The sequence below is a fragment of the Opisthocomus hoazin genome, chromosome 10 (assembly GCF_030867145.1).
Source record: "Opisthocomus hoazin isolate bOpiHoa1 chromosome 10, bOpiHoa1.hap1, whole genome shotgun sequence".
Taxonomy (NCBI): Eukaryota; Metazoa; Chordata; class Aves; order Opisthocomiformes; family Opisthocomidae; genus Opisthocomus; species Opisthocomus hoazin.
In genome coordinates this window covers 6,535,256-6,561,686 of record NC_134423.1, presented here as the reverse complement: position 1 = coordinate 6,561,686, position 26,431 = coordinate 6,535,256, and the positions used below count along the sequence as shown (strand labels likewise).

Here is a 26,431-nt window from a genome sequence, read left to right as displayed (position 1 = left end):
GTGGAGGCATAGCACGAGGCTGAAGAAAGGAAAAATGCTTGCTGAGAAGGTGGCCTGTGAACGCTTTGCGAGGGCTGGTAGCTTCAGAGACTAGCAGAGCTGCTAAATCTGTGAGAAATAATAAAGTGGGGACGGCAGTGTTCTGCTGAACCCATGCGAGGTCCGTGGCATCGACTGTGTGAGGCTCAGCTGGCACCCATGGGTGCTGCTGGCCACGCTTGAAGAGCACGGGATGGTACCTGCATCTGGTGAAGGTGAGCACCCTTTGTGGGGCTTCACCAACACCCGGCCAGAAGTCACTGCGGTACGACCCCGTGCTTGTGAGTCGATGGCTGGGGTTTGCTTCCCGGCTGCTGCTCCAACTGGTAGCCAAGAGCGAGTGTGAGTGAGTGTGTGAGTGAGTGTGTGACGTGAAGAGTTACCTGCTAATAACAGTATTCTATTGATCCCATCGATAACAGCAAAGGCCAAAAGGCATCCTCAGAAACAGTGATTGTCTACCCCTCTGCACCCAGTCCTGTTCGGTAAAAGGGAATGTATGACATGTGCGTGATCAGTAATTGAAATAAATGGAGAAAAATCGCTTACCCTTGAACATAGCAGCGTTCCCCCTTTTACTGCTTTTAGCTCTCTGAATAGTCTGAGGCCGCCCGGTTGGAGCAGCCACATGATCTCAACCGATCCCTCAAGCTGAGTGGGTAATATTAATAAATCTGCGGCGTATCTACAGCGAATTTGAGGGGAATCTTAATTCTCTAAGACAGCAAGATGAACCTTCACCAAAAATACAAGCAAGTGTTTTCCTTTTGAAGGATGAACAGCTCAAAGAGGAGATCTCCGAGTATCAGAAGAGCGAGAAGCAAGGACTCCTGTTGCCTGCGCCAGCCGAGACTGAAGAAGTCGCAGCGTGTGTGGAGTCCTGGCTGGACGAGAGGGGACATAGTTTGGTGCGGTTGAGCAACCCAGGCTTGGTAACGGAGACAGACCTTGAAAGTAGCGAACACGGAACACTGCTACAGAAGTAGAGTGGCGAACACGGAACACTGGAGCAGGGGGACTGCCACGTTGTTGCTTCCTGCCTTATTGTCGCTTCCGCATCGAGATGCAGCTCTGCACCAATCACAGCGAGTTGTAGCTATTTTGACTATATATGGTGAAGATAACTAACCAATCAGAGGCTGTAACTGCTTTGCTATATAAACCTTGTTTTGCTGACTAATAAAGGAGAACGACCATACTCACATTGAGATTTCATTGTTACTCCGGGTCCGTCTCCCACTCCAACAACTGGTAGCAGAGGATGGTTTAGTTTCCTGCGGCAAAAAATGATTCATCTTCCTGCAGAATCTCCGAGTCTGCGGTAAGCAGCTAGAGGAGGGGAGTGGGAAAACAACGGCTGGGAGTGGTGTTACCTGGGTGCAGCGTCGCAGGGCAGACACGGACGGCCGCCTCCCAGGGAGTAAACGAGCCCCACTGGTGCTGCCTGGCGCAGCTAAAATTGAACGTGGAGGCCGGGGTCACAAGCATGGAGATAGAGGCTGCGGCAACGTTGCTTGTCGGTATGCTCTCTAAGAGAGGAATAGACGCAACGGCAAAGCAACTCGTGAAGTTGATTGGGCCGGGGAGGAGATGGGGTCCACACTGATATAGGAAGAGTCAGCAGTGGTTAAGCTCCTCCAACCCATCCTCTCCGTGAGATGGTTACAATATGACTCACCTACCTTGAAGTTTCTGTTGCTGCTGCACCGAGAAAGGACTTAAGCTGTTACTTCTGCTTTCGCTACATTAACACCCGAGGGAGGGACCTGCTTGGCAACAACTCTGCTGTTTCAGGGTCCTAGCCTCCTTATGCCATCTTTGAAAGCAGGAGGGGGTCCGAGTCAGCAGCCCGTGGAGGAAGGGAAACCTGCGGTCCAGGAAAAGCAGTACGCGCGGCGAGACCCACTGGCACAGGGTTTTCCACCCCCACTGCCAGAGTCACCACCACCGCCACCGCGCCGCGGAGAGGGATGTGCTGAGGCGCCACCGCCCGCAGGTTGGCCGGGTGCCGCCGCTGCCCCTTCCGATCGTCCCATGTCCCCGAATCCTATACCGCGGTATCCTCCACTTCCTCTGCCTACGCCGCCGTCTCCAAGGACTCCAGTGACTCGTTGTACAGATGAGAAGGTTACGGATACTTTGCTGCCGGAGCCACCAGTCCCTAACCCATATAACCCTTTTTCTCTTCCAGCCCCACCTTGCGCCGTGCCGTGGAACGGGGGGTTGGGAACCAGGGGAGGGTCGGGGGTACGGTGGAGAGGGATAGCTAAAGTGGGGTGTGAACTGTAAGGGGGATAACCACAACACCAGCGAGTGCAAAAAATCAGGAAACAGATCAGTTGTTCGACTTGGATGTGTGGCAGAGAATCGTGGACTCTGTGCATGCAGGTTGGCAACAAAGAGGAGCGAAAATTAGTCCCTGTTTTTCGAGCTGTTGTTAGCCTGACTCAGAAGTAATGGAGTGCCCGTGGAATCACCGCGTGTTTTTGGTATTTTAACTTGGAAGGTGTTAGGAGAGTTACCTTTTAAACATACTTCAAGGCGTGATGTGAATGCGAGCCGAGTATAAACAACTTGGCGTTTGGTTTATGAAGCGTTAAAAAATGTGTTAGCAGAGAAAAAAAGTGGCCAGAGTCATTCAGAAAAGTCCTTTTGTTGCAAATGTACCACGTGAAAAAAGCCGTGAGAAGGGGCTGGGTCCAACAGACCCTGAACAGGAATTGGGTCTGTGCCTCGCCTCCGGCTTACTGGAGAATGGGACAGTCACCAAAAAAAGGAGCGAAGGCTCCATTAAAAATTTTTTTACAGTGAAGTTTGAAAGAACAAAGTCTTGCAGTTTAAAATCCCTGAGAAAATCATTACTTGGAAATCAGTGCATACAGCTTTAAATGCTCTAAAACTTACAGAGACTATCTTAGAAGCAGCTGCTATACCTCTGTCCTTATCTCAAAAAAAGGACAGAGCAGCAGTCTGTTGAAATTTAACCCTACATACGACGAAATTCCTACCGAACATGAGAAATGCGGGAAGTAAATCTGCCAAAACCTGACGATCCTTTGAATCCAGAGAAATGGGAAGTGGGGTGTAAAATCCGGCATCCCAAAAGTGCACGACAGGGTCTCTCGACAGCAATTGGCGTACCCGACCTGAGATCAAAACGAGGTTTAATTCCAACATAAAACTGCACAGTCCCTCAGACGCTGTACAGCCGCCGCACCAGCAGTCACCGCATCGAACGGGTCAGCAAACCTTACACCTGGTGGGGCACATGGCTCCCCCCGGGCAACCGGCGGCACGGTTCCCCCCACACCCCACTCCCCCTTCCCTTGATCGCAGTGCGCCGGCCCGTCCCGGCCAGCCCAGAAGCGGCGCGGCGAGAACCATCTTTCTGACATTAAAGGACTTGGTTACCAAAAAATGTATACATTCCAATTACTGCAGTAGAATTCCTTGTGAACAAACAGCTGGACTTTATTATCTTTCCAGGGTTCAGATGGTCTACCTAGATAATGTTATTCACTCTGCTGAAAGGTGAAAATATTGACTTTACAGCTGAAGATTTGTCCCCTCTATTTACTTTGTTAAAAGGGACTCAGATTTATTATTTTCCCGAAGATCAATGCCAAAAGCAAAAACTGTTCTACAAAAGATTTCAGATTGAATTGCAATTGCCTTTACCTTCAGAATTAATGTCGAATTGCCAACAAATTTTTATATCATTTATGAAGGTTTTGTTTTACAGCCTTACCCTCTTTTCAATCAGTGATGTGTTAACACGCAGCAGTTGAAGACTCTGGAATGATTGTTTTTGTCTCATACGCCCATGAAAACATTGACTTCAAAGGTACACATCATAGTGTCCTTAATAGCACAAGGTTGGAATCGCTGTCAGCAAGTTAATACTATTTACCTGCTGCTGGCTAAAAATGACTTTGTGGTATTAAACAGAGAATCCTTATCGCTGCAAGCCGCTCTAGCTGATTATTTAAATAACATACGTTATACCCTTCCACAACATAAGATGTTACATTCCCTCTCTCAAATTTCATTGCAGCCAAAAAACCGATGTGTTTCTGTTCCTATTAAAGGAACACGAACAGTGTTTTGGAAACAAACAGATTCATCAGATTGGCAATCATCTATTTTAGTCGTTGAAGGATCCACACAATTTTTTAAGCTATCAGCGGCCTTGCCCGTCTTTGGATTGTTTTCGACTGAAACACTCAGTTTTGTCACAGATTCTGCATATGTTGTGAGTATTGTTCAACGCATTGCAGATGCAATGATAAGAGAAGTCAATAACAAACAATTTTTTTTTCCTTGCTATTGGAATCAGAAAATCGTGTACGTGTATATTTTATAATGCATGTATAGTTACATACTACTCTACTAAAACCAATAACTGAAGAAAAAGTTGTAGCAGATCAATTGACAATGGCAGCAGTACTGCCACACAGTTTCAAGCAAGCCCGATTATCTCATGACTTCTTTCATCAAAATGCTTCTTCCTTGCATAAACAATTTGCTTTACCCCAGGGGCAAGCCACAAAAAATGTTCATGCATGCCCTGACTGTCAATGTATTACACCCGTACCATCGTGTGCAGGAGTGAACCCTTGTGGTTTACGAGCTGATGAGTTGTGGCAAAGTGATGTTACACATATATCAACATTTGGTCGACTGCATTGTGTACATGTTAATGTGGATACTTTCTCAGGATTTCTGGTAGCCACGGCACACATGGGAGAAAAGGAACGTTTCACGGACAATTTCTGCTTTCCTACAGGACTGGAGTATACAACATGTTACAGGTATACAACATTCTCCTACTGCACAAGCCATTGTCAAAAGTGTCCACGGGACCCTCAAAGCTATGCTAAATAAACAAAAAAGGGGGAATCCTATAGGCAGTGTTACCCCACAGGAACAGTTAGACAAAGCATTATATGTACTTAATTTTTAAAATCGTTCTGATGATCAATTATTTACAACAGCAGCTGACCGTCAATTCGGGATGGTCCCTCCATTTGTGGTTCGACCAAAAGTATGGTATAAAGAATTCGGGGAATCGCAATGGACAGGTCCTGTAGAACTAATAACGTGGGGAAGAGGGTATGCGTGTGTTCTTCTTTCAACAGGCCCTCGATGGTTACCAGCAAAATATGTGAAGCTATATCATGAGCTGAAAGAACGTAACGCAGAATCCGATGCCAGAGGTGACCACACTCACTCTCAGGGAGCAACCTCTGACGTGGAAGCAGAAGAGATCCACTCTGGATGATCCTATTACACAGGGAACACTGAAAAAATTGCAGCAAACGCAAGTACTCTGATGACTGCAGTGGGTGCACCACCCACACCAATTAATACATTCCTTGCATATTTGGCAATTATCTCCCACAACAGCTTTTGTATAACGAAGCAATCTTGGAGGACACGGTATACACGATTTTAGAACTGCTTCTGCACAAGAGCAAATGTCAACTAGCAGACACCATGAGGAAAAGTATGAACCTTCACCTGAGGGCTCCCGACAGCTGCCCAGAGGTGCCAATATGCATGTACAAAAGACATTAATATATAAATTAAAAAAAAAAAAGGGGGGGGGGGGGGGAGAAATGGAGAATGATAAGTACTTTGCAGAAATGTAATGATTATGTATGTTAACGTGGCATAAATATCTAATAGGAGTGTCTTTGCGGTACACACATTTGAGTAGAACTATTCCCTGTGCGTTCAGTACTGCAGTAAAGAATGCCTGCTTTCTAGGACTCCAACATTAAGTTTTAGAAAGTTAATTATTTTGCTGCTTTCTATTAATAGATTTTGGGTACCCAGGTAGGATGCTGCTCTTGAACTTCAATGGTCCGAGGGATTGCAGGACCTCCAGCCGGCACCAAGGGATTCTCGGGGAGAACCTCTGATCACTGGACCAAAAAGTTCTGAGCACGAACCATTAATAAGGCGAAGGCATCCTTCCAGTATTGTTTCTTGTTGCTTATTTGTTAGTCCTAGTAAAAGCTTCACAGCATTGAGCTATGTCCCTGACGAGAAGGGAAAGCGTACTTTCTAATCCAGAATTGAGAGTATTCTTCCTGAAACTGAAGCTTGGGAATTTCTCTGTTAAATGCTTCCTGAAACTGAGGCTTGGGAATTTGTCTGTTAAATGTTGAATATTATTGTAAGTCCTGTCTTTGCAATATTTGGATTTATGATGAAAACTTGGTGTGCCTGTGTGTGTGTATGTGGTCGCGACCATGAACATGTGGTTTTATGTTACCGTGTTTGTATTTCTGTGATCTGATGGATTTATTTGGTTTCTGTGATCTAACGGATTTGTCTGGACTAAGTAACTGTTTTGTGTCTTTTGGTTTGGTAAGTTCTGCAGGTATTGACTATTTCTTGTTTTTGACTTCAGACTGTTGTATTTGGACTCTGATTTATCAAGACTCAGAAGCATTTGACGCAGCAGGGAATAGATGTGGTGATGTTTGCAGCTTTATGCTTTTCTGTACATTAATTTTAGCCTATATAGTTCATGAGTCATAGTTCTAGATACATTGATCTTAACCTAGGTGATTAATATGGATAGCCAATACTAACTGTTACGGATGTTTGTATGTGTGATGAGTATACCTATAATCCAAGTACAAGTTTACTGAGCTCATACTATTGATACACCATTATTTCGACGCCTGACACAGTGGGATGCATCCCCTCCAATTGACAATAATGATATGTTGTGGTCAAGCGGTACTTTAGTCCCACCATCCACACAGGAAGAAAGTTGGATACAAGTAAATCCAGCAAGAAAATTGAATGCAAGTAAATCAATCTACACCCATATGCTAGGTAACAGATTTACTATCAGTATGTATCATTCTCAAGTTAATTTGATCTTTCTTTATATCCAGCAAGTTATGGTATGCACTTCACATCTCTATGTCTTCAATTAGCATTTGTGTTCTTATATCTGTTAGTACTGTAGTTTGTGTGGGCCTCTGAAAAAGTGGTAGCAAGCTGAAAACCAAAAGTATGTCAGCTCTCATCATCCTCAACAACCTCATCAACTATACCTGGCTTGCTCAAAAAACAAAAAGGGGGAATTGTGGAGTCCTGGCTGGACGTGAGGGGACATAGTTTGGTGCGGTTGAGCAACCCAGGCTTGGTTACGGAGACAGACCTTGAAAGTAGTGAACACGGAACACTGCTACAGAAGTAGAGTGGCGAACACGGAACACTGGAGCAGGGGGACTGCCACGTTGTTGCTTCCTGCCTTATCGTCGCTTCCGCATCGAGATGCAGCTCTGCACCAATCACAGCGAGTTGTAGCTATTTTGACTATATATGGTGAAGATAACTAACCAATCAGAGGCTGTAACTGCTTTGCTATATAAACCTTGTTTTGCTGACTAATAAAGGAGAACGATCAAACTCACATTGAGATTTCATCGTTACTCCGGGTCCGTCTCCCAGCTCGGGCAGTTGGGGAGGCCAGCGTGAAGGCTTAGAAATAAGAAAACCAGCACAAACCAGCTGCGAGTGCCAAGACTGGGGCTTTGCAAAAGGAACTGTAACGGGGAGGAGAAGCTGGGCTGCTCCTGGCTCCTGTAAGCCCTTTAAGACTGCAGGACTAATAATCGTTCCCAAGAGATGCCCCACAAAGGTAGCTGCCTCGGGGTGGGGGGATGGATGGTGCAAACGCAGAGCGAGCACTTGTCCAGACAAACTCTTCCCTGCCAGGAGAAGCGCAGAGGTCAGCGTTTTGCTGGCTCAAGCCCAGAGTCCTCACTAGTTGTGAGTACTGGTTTGGTTTTAACTCGTGGCTTGTCTATGTTTAGATCACAAGTTTAGAAATGGAGTTACTTGAAGCGCAGAAGAACAAACCTGAGAAGAGTGAGGAAGAAGAGGCATCGTCTGGAGCACAAGAGATGGAAGAGGTAAGAGGTTTTCCCTGGGAAACGAACTGTATTTTTTAGAAACGTATTAAATGAGCATCTCCCGTGTATGCTCTTTGTCACCGTCTTCTGAGAATTTCTGGCCCCTCGGCTCATGTAAGACCGACGGATGTCTCGGGAGGAGAGCAGCCAACGTGCCAACGCTATCTCCCCGATAACTCATCTCCCCGATAACTCATCTCTCCTGTGAGGTTGTCTTGCCTTCAGCCCTGTGGAGCCTGTTGACTTCCCAGTGAGGGTGAAGGGTTTACACATCAAAAGGGGCTTGACTCTTCTTTGGGGTTTAGTGAAACCTGGGCAGCGCGTCGGTGTGTTTACAAGGCTGTTTCCCAGCCGGTTTGGGACAGGCATTACTGCCCATTGGTCACTTGCCAGCCAGACGATTGGATCTGCCGGTGTGTAAGCCAGGCAGAGCTTATCGCATGTGGGAGAGGACCTTCCCAGGGTATCTTGGGTCAGGGGGAGGCCCCAGGCCCGCAGAGATGTCAAGCCAGCCCTGGGTATAATGTGCAGGAATCCTGCTGGCAGCTTCTGAGAACTGTTTTTCCTATCCTTGCTCTCTAGGAGACACATTTTCTGCAATTTTTTTCTCTTTTGCTAGAGTAAATGATGCTGTAGAAGTGACTCAATTTTGCTTGTTGCAGATGCTGGAAAGCTGTCAGGAGACGATAGAAAAGTTAGGAAGTCAGCTGGGAGAGCAGAGAGAACGGAGAAAGCAACTTGCATCTGAGCTTGAACTGTTAAGAGAAGACCTGAAGGCTGAGAAGAAGGCACTGGGCAGCCAGGTGGGTGTAGCTCCTGCAGTGGGTCTCCCGGCAGGAGGCAGCTGCCTTTGGATGACTCCATGAAACATCGCCAGCTGCCCTCCAAGTGCATTGCTTGACTCCTCTTGATGCACCTCTCCAGTCCAGCCAGTTTCAAAGCCTCTTTGGCCGATGGTTTTAAATCCATCTGCTTTAACAGAACTGTCTCTAACTCTGTAATATATTTTTCCTTTCAATGAATCTAATTACAAATCAGTAATTCAAAGTTTGTAGCCAAAGCCCCCTTCTCTAGAGGACAGAGTGGAAGGTTTCGAACTTGGGTATTTATTGCGGAGTTATTTGTGATCGTAAGGCTCATGATCATGAGCCTTCGCCTCTCCATGTCACAACATGGCAGGGCACTTGTAGATTTGAGCCAAGACCTCCCCGCAGAGCAGCACCACAGTTACCCGTTAGCAGCAACTGTTTTTCTGGGTTCAGTCAACTGGCTAATTCTGAATCCATTTAACACGGGTCCCCTTTCATATCAGTAGTACTCTTTCTTAAGCAGAACATGGCCTGACAAGAAGTGAGAACACCTGAGAGTCACAGAAATCTAGATGAACAGCTTGCTGGGATCTCAGTGCTGCTTTTTGTTATGTGCCCTGCAGACCTCCGTACGCTTTGCTTGAAGTAATTTAACTGCTAGGTAGACTTCTGGTGGGTTGATCTCTGCTGGGAGAGTTGCTGTTGCTCTTCCAGTTGGGCCGCAGAGCACAGAGAGCGTGTGATGCCAGCAAAATTGCACAAGGGCTGAAAATTTAGGAGAGCTGCGGATCTGTGACCTGGATCAGGCAGACAAGGGGGACCCGAGGGAGACTGGCAAAGGCGGCGTTTACAGCTATTGCAAACCCCATTTTTTAGCACTCTGAGAGGCCTTAAAGCATATCACTTCCTTGATTGTAAGTAAAGAACAATGAAAGTCCTGAACTGTTTGCGCAGCTGCACATACAGGAGAGTCTTACTGGAGGAAGAGTGGCATCTAGAGGACAGGACTTCTGCAGTGCCACAAGACAACAAATTCACTTTGTGAAAGCTCAGGATGCAGACTAAGCCTTACCGAAGAACAGTTGAGGAAGGGGCTAGGCCAGTCCATGAATATAGATATGAAAAGGAACTGTCTGATTTGGGGGGTGCTGAGGAAAACGTGAAGAGTCCCTTTGCCTCCCAGTAGTTCCATCTACTCATGGTCCAAGGACCTTTTAATCAGAGTCATACATCCCTGGAAGTTTGGTTGGAATTCAGCCACCGGTTGGCCGGTGGTTTTGCCTAAGGAGAGGACTATTTTTCCATCAAAGGGATCATCCAATGACCTTTTTGAGACTGGGTGGCTGTAACGGTCTTTCAAATAGAGAACTTTGCCTGTGTTTGGTGGGATTCCTGACTTCACAAATGGGTTCATTCCCTTTTGCCGGAGTAGCTGTATTGGGACGAATCATTTACCAAAGGAGTGCTGGAAGTTAGCCTGGCATAAAATCGTTGGGTTCTCATGGGTGATACCCATCTGTGGTCAAGATTTGAGGTTGTTCAATGTTGTGTTTATCAGGAGGTCCAACACATAGAATGGGTGAGTAAATTGGATACTATTTTGTTCTTGTGCATTTTAATGATGTGCTATGAAGTGATGCTATACAAAGAGTTCTTTGCATTTGTTTGGAACTCTCTTCTTGTTTTTAAGATGTTTATGAACATTTGAGAGGAGAAAGCCTTTTCTGAGCTTGTAGTTAGAGGTGTATTACATCCGCTAACTCCTGTTGTTTCCTCACCAGGGGCTGCCTGACTCAAAATCAGAGTTTACAAGCCATTGTAATGACTTCCCGAGCCTCCAAAGAACATCAGCGAGCAGGGATCTCATTAATGTATCCTATGAGAAGCTACAAAGAAATAATGCTTTGTTAGATGCAGAGGTGAGAAATGTAGAGAAATCCAGGTTGTTCTGGTGTCTGATGCAGACAGAAGCTGCTAGTGTGTGCTGCTCAAATGTAAACAAATTCATCTTGGTGTAGATGAGAAGACCTGGAACTGAACTACTAGTACTAGCATACGCTCAGGAAGAACTATTGATTAAAAAGCTTTAGGAGTCAAAGTCATTGCTAGCATTAGTGGGATTAATAACATTTTTCTTTGAAGGATTTGGGTTCACCACTGCTTAGCAGGGGACATTGGACAAGGCAAATTGTGGTTCCAGTCCACTGTGGCATTTCCCTTGTCCTTATGCATTCCTCGTGCCTGCCTTTCTTGCCTCTTTTATTTTCTTGGCATCTTCTCTTCATGTCTCAGGTTCTGGGTCTGCCATTGCCTGGTATTAAGGCAGTAGGTGACGTTGAAAGCGGAGAGCAGCCGTCCGCAGAAAGTTGTGGTGGGTTGCCTTGGATGGAGGATGATCTCTGTGCAAGACAGCTGAACACACGCTTTGTACTCTTTCCCAAGAATTGCTGGTTCGGTAAAGAAATGTGGCACGTGTTGTAAAGCCCTGAGTGCTACAGATGGGCAACAGAAGGATGGAATCAAATACAGAAATGTGATTTGATGATAGTTTACACACAGCTACTTCCCATGCAGGAAAAAGGACTTGCACATCTCTCTTCAAGGGTGAAGAACTACCATAATTTAGCTACAGAATCACAAACCGTATCTTGATGGAGTCCCCAGATTGCCTTAAACTGCTCAAAAGATTTCTGTGAGACCGAAGAAGATCAAAGTCGTGGTGTTTTCTGACCTTACAAGTCTCTGAACTCCTACAAGAAAGAGAACAGATTCACAAACTTGAGCAGAAACATGAAGGTCTATGTACAGATGAAAAGACGTATGAAGAACAGATGGCTAAAGTAGGATTTTTGGAAGAACAGATCAAAAACTTGAGGGATGAACAAGAGCTGCTCTGGTAAACCTTAACAAAGTCTGTGGTACTTTCTGCTCCTTATCTTTGCTGACTAAGTTTTTAGTTGTTTTTTTTTTCTTTTTTAAATCCCTGTAGTGCTGCTTCTGGCAAAAATGGGCACAGTAGCTTTGCGTCTTCCTTGGTGTGTAAGCAGCTCTCTGTAGAGATTCTGGTGAATAAGCGTTTCCCTTAGTGACATCCTGATCAGTCAGGTGTAAACCTTTTTTCCTCCCACTATTCCAGATTCTGTACGGCCTAAGTGAGAGCTGTCCTTAGGGAGGAGGCCGCTTCTCTTGGAGCGAGGCAATATTTGGACTAGCATGGTCCTCAAGAGCTCCCGTCGTGGGCTTGGGCTCCTCGGGGCTAACTGCTGCCAGCATCCTGCTGTGGATTTTGGTTGTCCTTGCAGGGCAGGGGTCGGGGTTGTAAATAAAGCTCTTACAGGTTCCCTGACTCCCCTTTTCAGTAGATCAATAGAAATTTGGAGTTGGAGCATCCATGCTCAGGCTCTCATTAGTAAGTAAAAGCTTGGATTAAATCCGGTATAGTTACAGTCAGCTAAATTTACCTAGATAACTAGGTACTGAGGTAAAGTAAAACCGGGATAAGACAGGTAGGTTAGCTTATAAGGACACAGAGTTTAGATTGAGGAAAGTTAGACAGCTCGATCGGGAGACCTGGGCCCGTACTTCCACCCAGCGAGGCGCTGTGCGAGCGCTTCTCTGCCGCTTGTGAGCGCAGAGCAGCTGACGTGGCCCCACGCGAGTGTTTCCTTAGCCAGCAGTTAGCCTGCACGTGAGTGACTGAGAGCTGACCCTTTGGATGCACGTGGTTTCGTGGGCCGGTGTCCAGGGCAGACTGACCCTTGCCCAGAACTGCTAGACCTGGGATTCATTTCCCTTTGGAGCCTCCCAAGACACTTGAGCGTTGCCTTGAGTGTTTCGCTGGACTTTCCTATCCCAAGTTTTTCCCCTTCAGAGGGTGTTTTCCCTTGGATGTGCATCGTTATCTCTCTCCTTTACTATTTCTACTTCAAGTTCTGAATTAGTAGAAAGCAACAAGAAGAGGGAGGAGCTAGAAAAGCATCTAAAAGAGAGCAACGAAGAAAAACTGTTGTTACTGGAAGAAATTGTCCAGCTAAAACAAGATCTTCTGACTACCCGGGAGCGGGGTGATGGCATGCTTGGAGAGACTTTGAGGACAAACCGAGGCACGGTGCTCAGAGAAAACGGGTTACTCGTGTCGCAGAGCTCTGCAGGCAGTTCGGATGGGAGAGTTAAACAGGTACGGGCAGCTTTGCCATCTGCACCGTGCTCCTTTTCACCAGTTTGGTGGCAAAACCAAAGTAAAATGGACTGGAAGCCAGTTCTGTGCTGTTAGCGTGTAGGGGGGATGTGAGGCTGACTGATTTCCTTGGGGAAAATGATTGGAAAATACGAGTGTTGTCATTTCCTCCCGTTATGTTTATGGACATAGTGGGAGCTTGGATAAACTGAAGGGCCCCCTTGGTGTGCATGAAAGAAAGAAGTTACGCAGTCTTTCAATGTTTTAAACCTTTTTGGAGCTCTTTCTCAACTCCTTTTAGCATCGTGAGGCACGGAGCTGGCTCGCTGTTCCCGCAGCGGTCTTGCTCTTGCTGTAGGCAGAAGGTGTTCCACTTCCCTGCTCCTCCTTGCCATTTTCTGCCCTTATGCTCGGTGTCTGAACTCGTCCCACAACTGCTGCTCCGCAGCGGCAGCTTGCAAGCAGCTGGGGTTTGCTGTGCCCCATGCCCCTGTCTCAGTTACTGCTCTCCCATTGCTCTACCAGGTGGCAGGCAACACCCGTAGTTATCACTACGTTTAGCTGTGTTTTAAATGCAATTTGTTCACCTTTCTTACTGTGTGATCTAAAAAAGAAAGGGAAGGGCAGCGAGCCCTGCCAAAAGGGGAAGGATTGAGGAAGGTACCCAGGATGGGGATTCTGAGGAGGAACAGGGATTCCATGGAAGAGTTTGTAAGAGAAGAGAGGACAGGGTGGCCTGCATAGGCAGGAGAGTGGAAGGGAGAGGATCAGAGTTGTGCCGATACCAAGGAACAGCAAATCTGTACAGTTACAGAACACCAAAGTAAAATACGAGGTATAGAGGGGCTGCTGAAGAGGATCCCAACAGAAGCAGGCGGGGAAAAGCCCCACAAAACCTAAATGATCTCGAGGACAAATGACCTGGCCGGACTGCACAGTGCTGGATGAAGACTTGCCAGCTCGGGAATTTATCTGGGGATTTATCTTAGAAGGGAAGCTTGATCTTCAGTGGATTTCGTCTGGTCCCAAGAACAGAGGGTGAAGACGCAAAGCGGAAATGCAGATCAACAGATGGCCGAAAGTGATGCTGGGAAGAAAGGTTTTCATACGCCAGATGTGGGAAGCTCCCGATTTGTAGCTTTGAGCTGCAGAGATTTTTGGGACTCCACCTCCAGCTGCGTGGAGAGTTCACACACCTGGATGCAGGGAAAAAGCAACCTGCCTTAAGCAGAGGGGTCTAAAATCTCTGTGAAGCTCCATCAGATGCAGGGATCGAGATCATACGGAGCTCAGTTATCTTCCAAAAGCCACCATAGGCCGTTGGTGACCCTTTCATGGTGCCCAGGCTGCGGTCACATTGTACCAGCGTGTCTGTCCCCGTAGCGCTGCCAGGACTTGCTTTGCTTATCTGCCTCAGTGAGACTCTGGGCCAAGAGTGAAGAGCAGCCTGGGTGGTGTGGCTTTTGTTTGACAGGTAAGTTTTAACAGGGATTTGTTCCCTCCTCCAGGTTTTTGCATCTTCTCCCTCAACTGCAAGAGTTGTATCAGCTTCTCGGAGGGGATGGACAGGGTAGGGAGCAGGACGTAGTATGGGGGCAGAGGAAATGCTTGCCTGGCTTTACCCATCTTCCTCCTTAAATGCCCTTAAATGCCACTGGCATACCTCTGCCTTTCTTAACGGCCAGTCTTTATCTTTCCTTGCAGTTGATTTCCAGGTAACCTGTGTCGTTTCGCTGTTCCTGCAGAGTCTGTCCGACGAGAGATTCCGGCAGCAGGAGGAAAAGATGCAGCAACTGTGGCAGGACTTGCGTCGCGTTCAGAACTTGTGCAGCTCAGCCGAGAGGGAGCTGAGATACGAAAGGGAGAAGAACGTCGACTTACAAAAGCAAAACCTGTTGCTCCAGCAGGAGTGCACCAAGGTAGGAAGAGAGCAGGGAGAACTGTTTGAGGAGAGCATCGCATCGTTTTACAGGCTGTGGGAGGTCTGAGGTGCCGATCAACAGGCTGGGCTTCGTTTGCATTTGTCCGTGCAGTACCTGGGGCTCTCAAGCATGCTGTGTCTCAGCTCCACAGAAATTGCACCGCCTCCAAATAAAACGTGCTGCTCCCTGTAGTTCTCTATTCTTCGCCGCTCAGTAATCCTGTTGCCCCTTTCCCGATCAAGGTATTTCAGGTGATACATATTAAAGTGCAAATTTAATTTTTTTTTCCTCTTTTGAAACTCAGGTCAAAGCTGAGCTGAAGCAAGCCCAGGCAAAACTCTCGGACACAACTGAAACGTGCTCCTCTCTCTCAGCACAGTGGGAAAAAAGCCAGCAGAAGGTCAAAGAACTCGAACAAGAGCTCCTAAAGTGCTCCCAGGCCGATGAAGTGCAGAGCGGTCTGCAAGAGAAACTTGCACAGGAGAAATCCAAAGCATGCGAAGCACAAAAAAAGGCAACTCGTCAGTGTGACCTACGCTAACGGGAGGTATGTTTTTCAGCAGTTTTGTGCAGCTGTAGTTCAGAAAGAAGAAGCACTAGCAGCTCATGGGTCGGTTCCCTGAAGTCCGTGTTGCTAGTCCTTTTTGAGATCACGTGGCTAAATATTTCAGGAAAAACATCTGTTATTAGTGGGAGTATAATGAAGACAATTAGAAGCCAAATCTAGTGGCTCAGACTCCTCTCTCTAAAGCTCAGTATCTCTCAACATAGAGGCAGCAGGGCTGGCAGACACCGGGAGCCTGGATCATGTTCTTGCCGAGGAGATTTGCTGCTGTTTGCTATCTGGTAAATCGCAAAAGCTTGTGTTTTCCACGGCATCGATTCTGCCACGTTCCTGCTCTGGTCGTTGGATTCGATTTTGAAGTGTGCGGGATCAAATTAGGTGTAAAAAGGATTGTTGCTGATTCATGACATAGTATCTGATCCAAAATCTGGTAGCGGTTGGAAATGTTTTACTTTGTATGTCTTTGTGTCAAAGTCCATTAAGAAGTACTTCTGAGTAGGGGTGAGCAAATCTTTCATTCCCACGACTCAGATACTGAGGGATCAAAGGGAGTTCAATCCCTTGCATTCAGATACCATCCTGTAAATTCAAAAAGTTTAATCTGTGTCCAGTTTTAATCCAAGATTTCAAAACTCCAGCAAAAGCTAAAAGATTCCCAATACCAACTCCTGCTGGTAGAGGCCAGTGTTTCAGACAAGAAGCTCCTGGAGGAGGAATTGAAGGAGGCCCGGGACAATGAAGCTCATGTGCAGCAAGAACTTCACAAGGAACAGCTGAAAAGGTACACAGAGCTGGCTAAGGCCTGTGCTGCGTGCGGAGGGCAGGTGCTGGGCCAGCAAACGGTGCTGGGCCAGCTGTCTAGGTACATCCTGCAGCTCCATGCCTGGCCTGAAGCAGGCTCACAGTCACTGCACCGCTGGTTTCACCTCCTATCTCTCCTTTTGACCTGCCAGTGCCCCTGGCAGAGCTCCACAGGGTCCCCTCTTTGAGATTTTAAAGATTTTTGGAGACTTCAGCTGCCTCAGAAAGTGCCGGGCCCCTCCTGCCAACCCAGTGATTTGGTCTGCCGTCTAGACACTGGCAGTCCCCCTTCCTGTGCAGCTGGGTTTGATGATACCTCTTAGAATCATCACACAGAACCATGGAATCATGAAGGTTGGAAAAGACCTCTAAGATCATCAAGTCCAACCGCCAACCCAACCCCACCATGCCTGCTAAACCATGTCCTGAAGCACCACGTCCACACGTTTTTTGAACCCCTCCAATGGATGGGGACTCCACCACCTCCCTGGGCAGCCTGGTCCAAGGCCTGACCACTCTCTCAGTAAAGACATTTTTTCCAATATCCAATCTAAACCTCTCCTGACACAGCTTGAGGCCATTGCCTCTCGTCCTATCGCTGTTTACCTGGGAGAAGAGACCAACCCCTCCTCACTGCGCCCTCCTGTCAGGGAGCTGCAGAGAGCGAGAAGGTCTCCCCTCAGCCTCCTCTTCTCCAGACTGAACAGCCCCAGCTCCCTCAGCCGCTCCTCATCAGACCTGTTCTCCAGACCCCTGCCCATCCTCGCTGCCCTTCTCTGGACACGCTCCAGCCCCTCAATGTCCTTCTTGTACTGAGGAGTACCCTTTGACATGCCACTGGGACATGGGGACAACCAGGATGATTTCTTTCTACTCCCAGCGTTGCCCGGGGCAGGTGCAGAGCAGTGCATTGTTTTCTAGATTGCAGCCAGCCTTGAATTCATGGTGGCACGTCACGGGCTGGCCTCCACGTCGGTGTATCACTGTCACACCAACATGCTTTGAGGAAGCTCCTGGAGCAGCAGGTGGAGGAGCTGCGGCAGCAGCTCCAGCACTTGCGGGAGACGGAGGCATCGCTGGCCAAGATGCACGTGGAGCTGCAGGCTAAGACTCTGCACGTCCTAGAAGACGAGAAGAAAACTGACTCAAGGGAGGTGAGCTGTAGCATGGGTGGGTCCTCACCACCCATGGGGGTGCTGTGCTGTTGGCTGACTCCAGAGCAGACCACTGAGCTCTAGGGGAAAAATGGGACCATCCCAGTGTGAAACCTGCACCTGGGAACTGCTGAAACAGGGTCACATCCAGCCAGGTGCTGAACTCTTGCAGATCCCACTGATTTAAAGAGGAGCTGGAGAAAAAGCACCATCCCATCTCATGTAGGCTTCCTGGGAATGCAGCTCTGAGGGCAGACGAGGAGGACTTGGTGGCTTCTTCCCCTTTCCTTTCAGAGCGTGGAGGTTTTTGCAGGAAAATCTTGGCAGTGGGAGGACGCATTGCCTCGCTGTGGAAGCCCCCCTAGCAGCACAGAAGTCCCCACTCTCCCTTCTGTAAGGGGAGGAGGCAGTGGCCTTGGGAGGCAGAATGGGTGGGTGTTATCTGTGGTGGGAACCAGTAGGATTTATGAAGAGAAGCTTTGGAGACCAGACTGACAAGAGGCAGAGGGACCCCTACAGCTGAGGACACAGGTACACAAATAAAAAATAGATGTTTTCCAGCACCTCCAGTGTCAGAAGGAGAACCAGAAGCTTTCAGAGCAACTTTCACTGCTGAAGGATGAAAACAAAGCCCTTTACGAGGAAGGAGTCGGTCTCCTGAACCAGAAGGATCTGTGTGTCAGGTACCGGCTGAAGCGGCAGGGTATGTGTCGGCACAAAAAAACCCACCCAGGACCCGCCGTTCGGGTGTCTGGCCATGACACTGGATTCGACTGCCCTGTAGCCTTTCTTGTCTCTCCTGTTCGAGGCATTTAGCACCGGGAGGTCTGCCTTATCCCAACGCCCCTCATGCAGTTGTGTTACACGTCACGCATCTGCTGTCTTGTTCTCCTTGGCAGCTGAAGACAGCGCAGAAAGCGAAGGGGTGCCCAGGAAGGGCTGGAGGCACTGCTGCTCACGGTCTGGCACCGGCGGAGACGCCCTGTGGAGCTGCTCGTTTCTTCCCAGAGCGCTTTTGATCTAATTTGAAGCACAGTAGCCTTTTTGTCATGAGTTTTGAGCAAACGTGGGCAAATATCTGTTATGTGGTAGAGATTTTTCTTTTTTTTTCTTTTTTTGATGTTATTTTCCCTTCTGTCTCAGCTGGATAAAAATAAACAAGAACACTGCCTAAATGGGACACTTTTGAGGGGATGAGCAATGATCACAAGTCTCAGTAGAGACAGATATTTAACCCCAGTGTCGCAGCTCTAAGAAGTGCCCACTGAAGTAGCTCTTTCTGCGGCCTGTTTGCCTGACCCTTGCCGTGTAGGATTCTTCTTTTTCAGCCTTTTTCCCTCATACACGAGTAATTTCCCTTATCCACCCACCTCCCCACCCAGATAAAGAGCTTGCCCTTTCCCCGTTACTTCCAATTTTGGTGAATTTATAACTCTGATTGGTATAAAGAGCTGAGAGTGGTGAGCACAAGGATTTGTAAAGCTGGGAGTCAGTTTTGGGAATTCTTTTGGTCCTTCAGTCAGTTTCCATTTGGGTGACACTTCACAATATAAACTTTTGCAACAACAACAAAAAAACCCCGAACTGATCGGTGAAAGACGTAGTCCAGAAAGTCAGCGTGCTCATTCTGCCTTTAGCTGTGCAGCCAAAAGGAGCTGCGTAGATGGCTGAGGCTCCCGCTCCAGGCTTTGGAGAGCCTGAAGAAATACAGGACATGTCCTGCCTTGATCTTGACCCAGAACACAAAGGCATTTCACAGCCTGACGCTTTGTCTCTGCCTCCTCAGGAAATATAACAAAATGCAGCTCCGCCACAAAGACAAGATCTGGAGAGCCAAGGAGACCTTTATCCACGAGGTGAAACAAAGGGACAGCAGAATTAAGCAGCTTGAAAATGAGCTCAGCGAGTCAAAGCTCCAGGTGGAAAAGGTGAGAGAACTCATCGAGGGCGGCTCCTGCGAGGGAAGGCAGGGGAGCAGGCTGTAGGGTCTCTGCGGGAGCATCCCTGCTTCCAAAAAGAGATGCAGCGTAGGAAATCAAAGAGGTGAGGTTTAGGAACAGCTGGTTTGCAGGTAACGGGATAGCACGGTTAACCGGCCTGAGGGTCGGAGCACAGCGAGCAATGCCCCATGTGCTGCTCCTGCTCCGTGGGCAGGACTGATGCAGCCCTGGGAAGCGGCTGGCAGTGCCAAGGGCCACTAGCCCATCCTCGTAGGAACTAGAAGCCAAAAGGAAATTCCTGGCTCAAGTTTGCCCTTGCGGGGAATCCGTGTCCTCATATCCCATTCAGAAACTGCCTAAGCTCCGTCGTCTTTCGCCTTAGAGATGTTACTGATGGGAAGTGACTCAGAAGCCACTTTTTGGTGCATGTTACATCAAATAGTGTATCGCTTCTAGGAGTGAACATGCTTGGTGGTGACCCCTTTGGCAGAGCACCTCAAGGTTTACAGAGGGCAGAGAAGAGAAAAGTGTAACCACTGGTGTTTGTTTCCTTCTGCAACAATGCTCAGGGGAAGGTGCTGATTGCACAGATCACCGCCGAGAACGAGAAATTACTCCAGGAAAGAAGACGGCTCCTCCAGAAGATATCTGACCAAGAGGAAATGCCTTGGAGCAACCGGTCTACGGCTGCCACCCTGCAGAGCAGGTAAACAGTGATGTCTGTGCCTCTTCCCAGCACTTCTCCGGTTTTACGGGCTACTCCTCGTAAGAAATCCAGAGGAAAGCCTGAACTGCACCCCAGTTACTAGTGCTGTGGCTTTTAATTGCTGTGGGGTGTAATTAGCCCCTTTCCCCATCAAAACCCATAGCATACAGGTGGAGGTTGTGGAGGTCAAAAGGCCTGAAGTTGAAAAAGAAAATGTCCCTTTGGAAACGTAGCATGGTCAGAAGGAAAATAACTTGTGCCTTGTATGTGCCACTTGCTCAGAGTGAAGATCCTGGACGAGGAGAATGTGCGGCTGCACGAGAGCAAACTCCATCTCTCTGACCACGTGCCCACCTCGCAGCACGCGCTGAGGAGCATCCACGCTCCCACCATGGAAGTGAGTCTCTGAGAGGACTTGGTTTCCGCAGACAGGTTGCAGGAGCTGAGGTCTCCCACGAGTCAATCAGAGAATCACAGAATACGTCAAGTTTGAAGGAACGCGTAAGGATTATCGAGTTCAACTCCTAAAACTAAACCAAATGAGGAAGAGCGTCGTCCAGATGCTTCTTGAACTCTTGAGTGAGGGTTGGTGTTTGTAGCTGTAGCTGAGGGTGCTGGAGAAAAGCCAAATCGATCCTCCAGTTGGGATGGAAAGGAGCACCAAACACACAGGAAATTGCAGCGGCTTTGTCGGTGAGAAGGGACTCTGTGGGGAGTTGAAAGCTCAATACTCTTGGCTGCACCATCCCCATCTGTGAGCCGAGATCCTTTTTGCGAGTACAGAAACGTCTCTTTGGCTTTTGTGCAGATCTAGAGTTGTTGCAAGACCTTACTTTTAAAATTAGCTCTAAAATGGGGAGAAATAACCCATAGTGGAGTGGTTGGGAACGCTACTGCTGTAAGGCAAAAAACCTTAGGCCAAGCTGACCCGTAATCTCGACGATGTTGAAGGGAAGGAAGATGTGCCTTCCCTAAAAACTCAGGCTTGGACCTACTAAATTAGGGAAGAACTTTGCGGGGAGAAATGGAGGAAAATCCAGGAAAGTGAAAGAATGTGTTTCAACAACTCTTCAGGTAAAAGAGGTGGATTTGGAAGTTTATTGGTACATTTTGAAATTGGGAGGGAGCCCAGTTTGGTTGGAAATGAGCTGTGAAGGATGAAAGTGCTGTTTGGGGCCTGGCAGCAAGAGCTGTCTGTGTGTTCCACTGGGTTTTCTTTCTTTCTGTTTGTTTCACCTGGGCTAGTTAGGGGTTTTTTTTCAGTTTGAATTCAGATCCAAAGGACAGATCTAGGATTAGTACCTCTGTGAGGCTGGAGTCCTGGGGAGACCTGGCAGTGGAGCTGGGGGCACTTTGCAGACCAAGACCGTATGTTGAAATTTGGAGTCTGACGCGCACTTTCCCCTCTGAAAGTCTCCGTTCCTCCTTCCAGGACTCGAAGAGTGTTAACTTCTCCGAACACCAGCCACAGAGTAAAGTGTTGCCATCTCTCCGTACCAGGTACCTTGGGGTAAAAGGAGGCGGCGGGGAATGCCTCTGTGCATGTGGTGAGGGAGAAGTTGAGCGTTACGGCTGCTCCACCCTGTGCTTTGACCTCCAAGGGTCTTTTTAAATTTTTTTTTTCCTTTGGTCAAATTGTAGGGAGAATGGTATTAAAAAGACTCTGAAACTAATGGGATGGAGAATTAAAATTTTCCAAATGTATCAGGGAACACTGAATCTCAGGGATTTAGAAATGAGCTTGGCGCACAGTGGTTTTGGAGGAGTGTCTTTACACAAGAGGTTACGAGGCTTAGAGGACCACTGCTGGCCAGAGCTGTGTGACCCACATCCCAGGCTATGGGGCAGGAGGAGAGCTTGAGCTGTTCCTCCACCGGTATAGCCAGGAGAACCATGATGTGTGCCAGAATGGGCAAGGAGAAGGCAGAGAGACTCTGTAGCTCTGCTGTCTGCTTGCTGGAGATCCAGCACAGTGGGCTTGGTTACAGACTTTGGGTGCTATGGATGGTGACGGAGACTCTGAGTAGGTTCTGGGGCAGATGAGGGCCATCAGCTGCTTGGCTGGAGGAGGAGTAGCGGAGACTCAGTCCAAGCGAAAGGCATTGAGCATCACCCTGCACTGCCTCGCAGAGACATTGGGAGGAGTGTTGGGACTGTGGCAGGTGATGGAGGGTCAGATGAAGTTTGCAGAATGACTTAAGAGAGGAAATTTGTTTTCAGCTTCCCATCAAGAGAACCGCCAGACTTTCTCAGCACCCTGAAGGCCACGCCAGACATGAAGCCTGAAGGAGAAGCTGAAAGCCAAGACTCACCCTTTTCCTTATCCCCCTCTCAACCTTCTGAGATTGGGTACTTAAATGTTGCTTCACCTGGAGACACCACAGCCTCCCAGCTGCAGGAGGAGAGTCAGAGTGTCAGCTCTGAGAACTTCTAAACCGGGAGAAATGTTTGTAAAATATTAGCTGGACTGCAAGGTTTTGGGTTCCTGTTGCCATGGGATGAGAAGGACTGCAGGGGAAGAATTGCCAAATGGACTGACCTGGTGATTTCTGTGATATATTTCACCTAAATTATTCAACAGCTTTTTTTCAACTTACCCAACGGCAAGTGTGTGTGTGTATGTGTGTGAGATCCAAGAGCCACGTGGAGGCTGGAATTTGTAGACAAACTCAGTCAAATGGAAGAGGAGTGGGGTGAAGCATATCTTCCCCAGAGCCCTAATTACTTGTCCAGTCAACAAATGCAAGCTTCGTAAAGCAGCAGAAAGCTTAGTAAAGCAACAAGCTGCCAAAAGTTGAAAAAGGCCAAGTGCAAGGGGTGGGTGCAATCACACGCATAAATCCAGGCTGGGCATGAAGGGGTGGAGAGCAGCCCTGCCGAGAAGGACTTGGGGGTGCCGGAGGATGAAAAGCTGGACACGAGCCGGCGATGTGCGCTCGCAGTCCAGAAGGCAATCGCATCCCGGGCTGCATCCCCAGCAGCGTGGGCAGCAGGGCAAGGGAGGTGACTGTGCCCCTCTGCCCCGCTCTGGTAAGACCCCCCGGGAGTCCTGCGTCCAGGGAAACACCAAGCCCAGGGACGCCCCAAAAGGCACACTGATTGCCCTGGGGCGTAGTGAAAGGCACACCAGGGGAGATCGGGTGCAGGAGAAAGCACACTGCGGGGCCTGCAGAGGCACCCAAAGGCACGCCAAGGAGCTGGGGGAGCCGAAAATGCACTCCGAGGGGCCTTGGGATGCTCAGAACGGCATCGTTCGGGGTGCTCGGCTGGGAGAATGGCACACCCATTGCCCAGGAGAGCACTACAATTCACACAACAGGGGCCTGGGGCACCCTGAAAGGCAGAGCCACGGCCTGAGGCAGCATCCAAAGCCAGAGAGGCACGTGCAGGGGAAGCCCAGAGGGTTGAACGAGGGTCTCGGAGCACCCCAAACGGCACGCTGAGGGGGACCGCGCAGACCAGCAAGCAAAAGCGAGGCACAGGGGCATCCCACAGTGGACAGCGGGGGCTTGGGGTGCCCTCCAAGGGACACACCCAGGGCTGCAGAGAGGGGTGCCCCGAGGGGTCCAGGGTGCACCAGAACACACAGCCAGAGCCCAGGAAGCCCAAAATGGCACACGGGGTGTCCAGTCACCGCCTCTTGTGCATGCAGGGAGCCTTGGCGGCCAGAGCCTGCCCTGCCGAGCCCATGTGTCTCCCAGGCAGGCAGGCGAGTGCCGCAGAGGGGCTGGGAGAGGAGAGGAGGACGGTGGGTGCCCCGAGCGTGCAGGGAGCTGGGAGCCTTGGAGAGGTGGCCTTGGGCAAGCCGGTGGCCCTGGACACCGTGCGCCAGGGGCCGTTTCCCTTGGGCACGTGGCCTGGGTGTGCGCAGAAAGGTGCTGAGCACACGCGCACGTCCGCCCTGCAGGCCTCTGCCCCCAGCACCGCCCAGTTCCCAGCACCTTATGATGTCACTGAGCCATTCATGACGTCAGCACACGCGTTCACTAGACCTGGGGTGCTGGCGCAGACCCTGCACACACAGTACCTGGCGGTGCTGCTGGTGCTGTGCTGGTGCTGCTGGTGCTGTGCTGGTGCTGTGCTGGTGGTACTGGTACCGTGCTGGTGGTAGTGGTGCTGTGCTGGTGCTGGTGCTGCTGTACTGGTGCTTCTGGTGCTGTGCCAGTGGTGTTGTGCTGGTGCTGCCGTTGCTGTGGTGGTGGGCTCAGCCCAGAGGCAGTTGCCCGTGCCCTGCCGCTCCTCAGGGCTCGGCTCCTCTGCTGGCAGCTGGCACCCGGCAGCGCCCACCCAATCCTGCCTGCCACCGCTCGTCGGTGAGAGGCAAGGCAGTGCGGTGCCCATTCCTGCTGGGCCATGAAGAGCATCTGACGGTTCCTGTGCAGGAGGAGGGCACAGAAGCAGCATGTGTCCTTCGGAAGCATCGCTGACAACAAGATCTTGCAGGACATCTGGAACAAGCCACACTGCATGTCCACCACTGGGGGCTTGGCCCCAGCGCCGCTGCCAGTGAAGAAGCAGGCGGCTGTTGGTGACAACAACTGCCGGGAGAAGGACGAGAGGTAACAGGCGCAGGCAGGCGGGAACTCTCCGGGAAACTCCTGGGCTGTTCTCCTGCCCCGTGGCTTCGCTTCGTTCCTGGGCGTGTTGGTTCCCAAGGGAGGGAAAGATGGAAAGGGCCGTTGTTCTTGCGGTGAGTCCAAGAGGTTGTGCTGTCTGTCTTTCCAGGCCCAGACCCAGCGTGTGCCCTGCGGTCCCCAGGGAGCAGGAAAATGAGGGAGGAGCTGCTCCAGGCCATGCAAAACGGGTGTCAGCACCCAGCGCTCGCCGCAGGGCAGGAGCTGCTGGAGATAGGCGGTGTGCACCCGTTCTGGGGAGAGCAGGTAGGACTCTCCAGCGCGGAGGAGGCGATGGGGAAAAGGGCTGTCGCCTGCCCTTTTGGTGGGCTGCCAGGGAGACAGGGTGTTTGGAAACGGCGTGGAGGGGTTCCTTGTCATCCGGGAACAAATGCTCTGCCAGGTGTTGTCCCTGGGAAGCAGAATTCTCGAGACACTGCTTCCTTTTTGGCTCCTTTCTCGTCACTTCGAGTGATGTCCCTGGCACATGGCGCAGGCGCGTGCTCTCGAGGAAACAAACTCCCAAGCAGGAGAAGAGATGCATTTTGCATCCGCGTTGTGACAGGTCTCTCGCTAGGATTTCATGGGTTTGGGGTGTGTGTTTGTGCTAAGATTGTCTCGGGAAGCACGATGATTCGGGAAGCGCTCTAGGCACCAAGGAGCTGTATTAGCTCACTGTGGTTCCAAAAATGTGTGGTTTTAATGTAGATGAGCCTGCCGTATACTGGGAGTCTGCCGGCCGTGACTCGCCAGCTGATGAAGAAGCCATCGAGGAGGGCAAAAGCTCTGAGGGGGAGGTATGTAAACCCCAAGGCTTTACATTGGAGACTTCCTTTTAGGCTTCTATCACACCCTTAATGCAGAAGAAGACTTTTCCATGAGTAATGCCAAAGGCAGGGTTCTTGGAAACTCTTTTCTCATCCGACGTCAAGTTAGTGACAGCCCTCTTCTGGGTCTGTGACATGCTGCCGCTCTCTCCTGTTTTGAGCTGATTTCCTAAGTTCCGTCCATTTTTATTCTTTCCCTTTGAGCAGACAGGAAACATCACAGCCCAAATACCGACCCCAGGGTTGGATTCGTCCCTTTGCCACCGGAGCCTCGGAAGTCCTGGGACAGCAGAAAGTGCCGATGTGCAAGAGATTCTGAGAGCATGTGACGTCTGGCTCACTGTGCCCGCGCACACCTCTGAGGTGCTGGAAACCAACAAGAGCTTGTGTCAGCAGCTGAACAAAGCCAAAAGAAAAGCTGGCAGGCTGGAGCAGGAAGTGGAGCAACTGAAAGAAACTCTCCGGGAGAAGACACTGGCTTTAGATAGAGCAGAAAGAGAATTACATCAGGCTCGGAGGCAGGCAAAGGAGCAGCACGCTCTACCCCCGAAGAACGCTCAAGAGAGAAAAGATGTCATCAAGCAGGCAGAAGGGCTGCAGGAACAACTGTCCCAGCTCCAGAGTGAAAATGTTTTCCTCCGTCAGCAGCTGGGAGAGGTGCGGAACAAGGCCGCCCAAGAACATAAGGTGAGCGATGCCTTTATATGCGAGGCGGACAAAGTAGAAAAAGAGGTGAGATGATCACTGAGCAGGAATGACTGAAAGCAGAGCAGTTCCCAAGGCTGTCTGGTGCTCCGGAAAGTCAGCAGGTGTAAGCTACCTGCGTGGGAGTCCATCACTCGAGCTGGTTCTGGTTTTGTTGGAATTGCGGAAGGTGCCGGCAAGCCTTGAGACGTGCTTATAGACACATACTTAGATACAGTCTCCGCATCTTCCCA

The 26,431-nt window shown here is 49.5% G+C and overlaps 1 protein-coding gene across 1 annotated transcript; it reads left to right on the top strand.

Moving 5' to 3' along the window:
* The first annotated feature begins 7,731 nt into the window (after positions 1–7,731).
* Positions 7,732–22,654, top strand: LOC142362604 (coiled-coil domain-containing protein 30-like). The gene is made up of 17 exons (XM_075432039.1): positions 7,732–7,836; positions 7,881–7,979; positions 8,642–8,782; positions 10,570–10,707; positions 11,081–11,159; positions 11,528–11,684; positions 12,719–12,965; positions 14,711–14,884; positions 15,192–15,401; positions 16,076–16,233; positions 17,260–17,407; positions 17,969–18,090; positions 19,194–19,335; positions 19,917–20,053; positions 20,336–20,450; positions 21,486–21,553; positions 22,274–22,654. The coding sequence occupies exons 1-17, from the start codon at positions 7,732–7,734 to the stop codon at positions 22,485–22,487; spliced, it is 2,454 nt and encodes an 817-aa protein (XP_075288154.1). The 3' UTR covers positions 22,488–22,654.
* The last annotated feature ends 3,777 nt before the right edge of the window (positions 22,655–26,431 follow it).

Coding starts and splice junctions, on each gene's coding strand:
- LOC142362604 (XM_075432039.1), top strand. CDS start 7,732: ATGGTGCAAACGCAGAGCGAGCACTTGTCCAGACAAACTCTTCCCTGC. Junction 11,160..11,527: donor GCCGTCCGCAGAAAGTTGTG/GTGGGTTGCCTT, acceptor TGACCTTACAAG/TCTCTGAACTCCTACAAGAA. Junction 15,402..16,075: donor CATGCGAAGCACAAAAAAAG/GCAACTCGTCAG, acceptor TTTTAATCCAAG/ATTTCAAAACTCCAGCAAAA.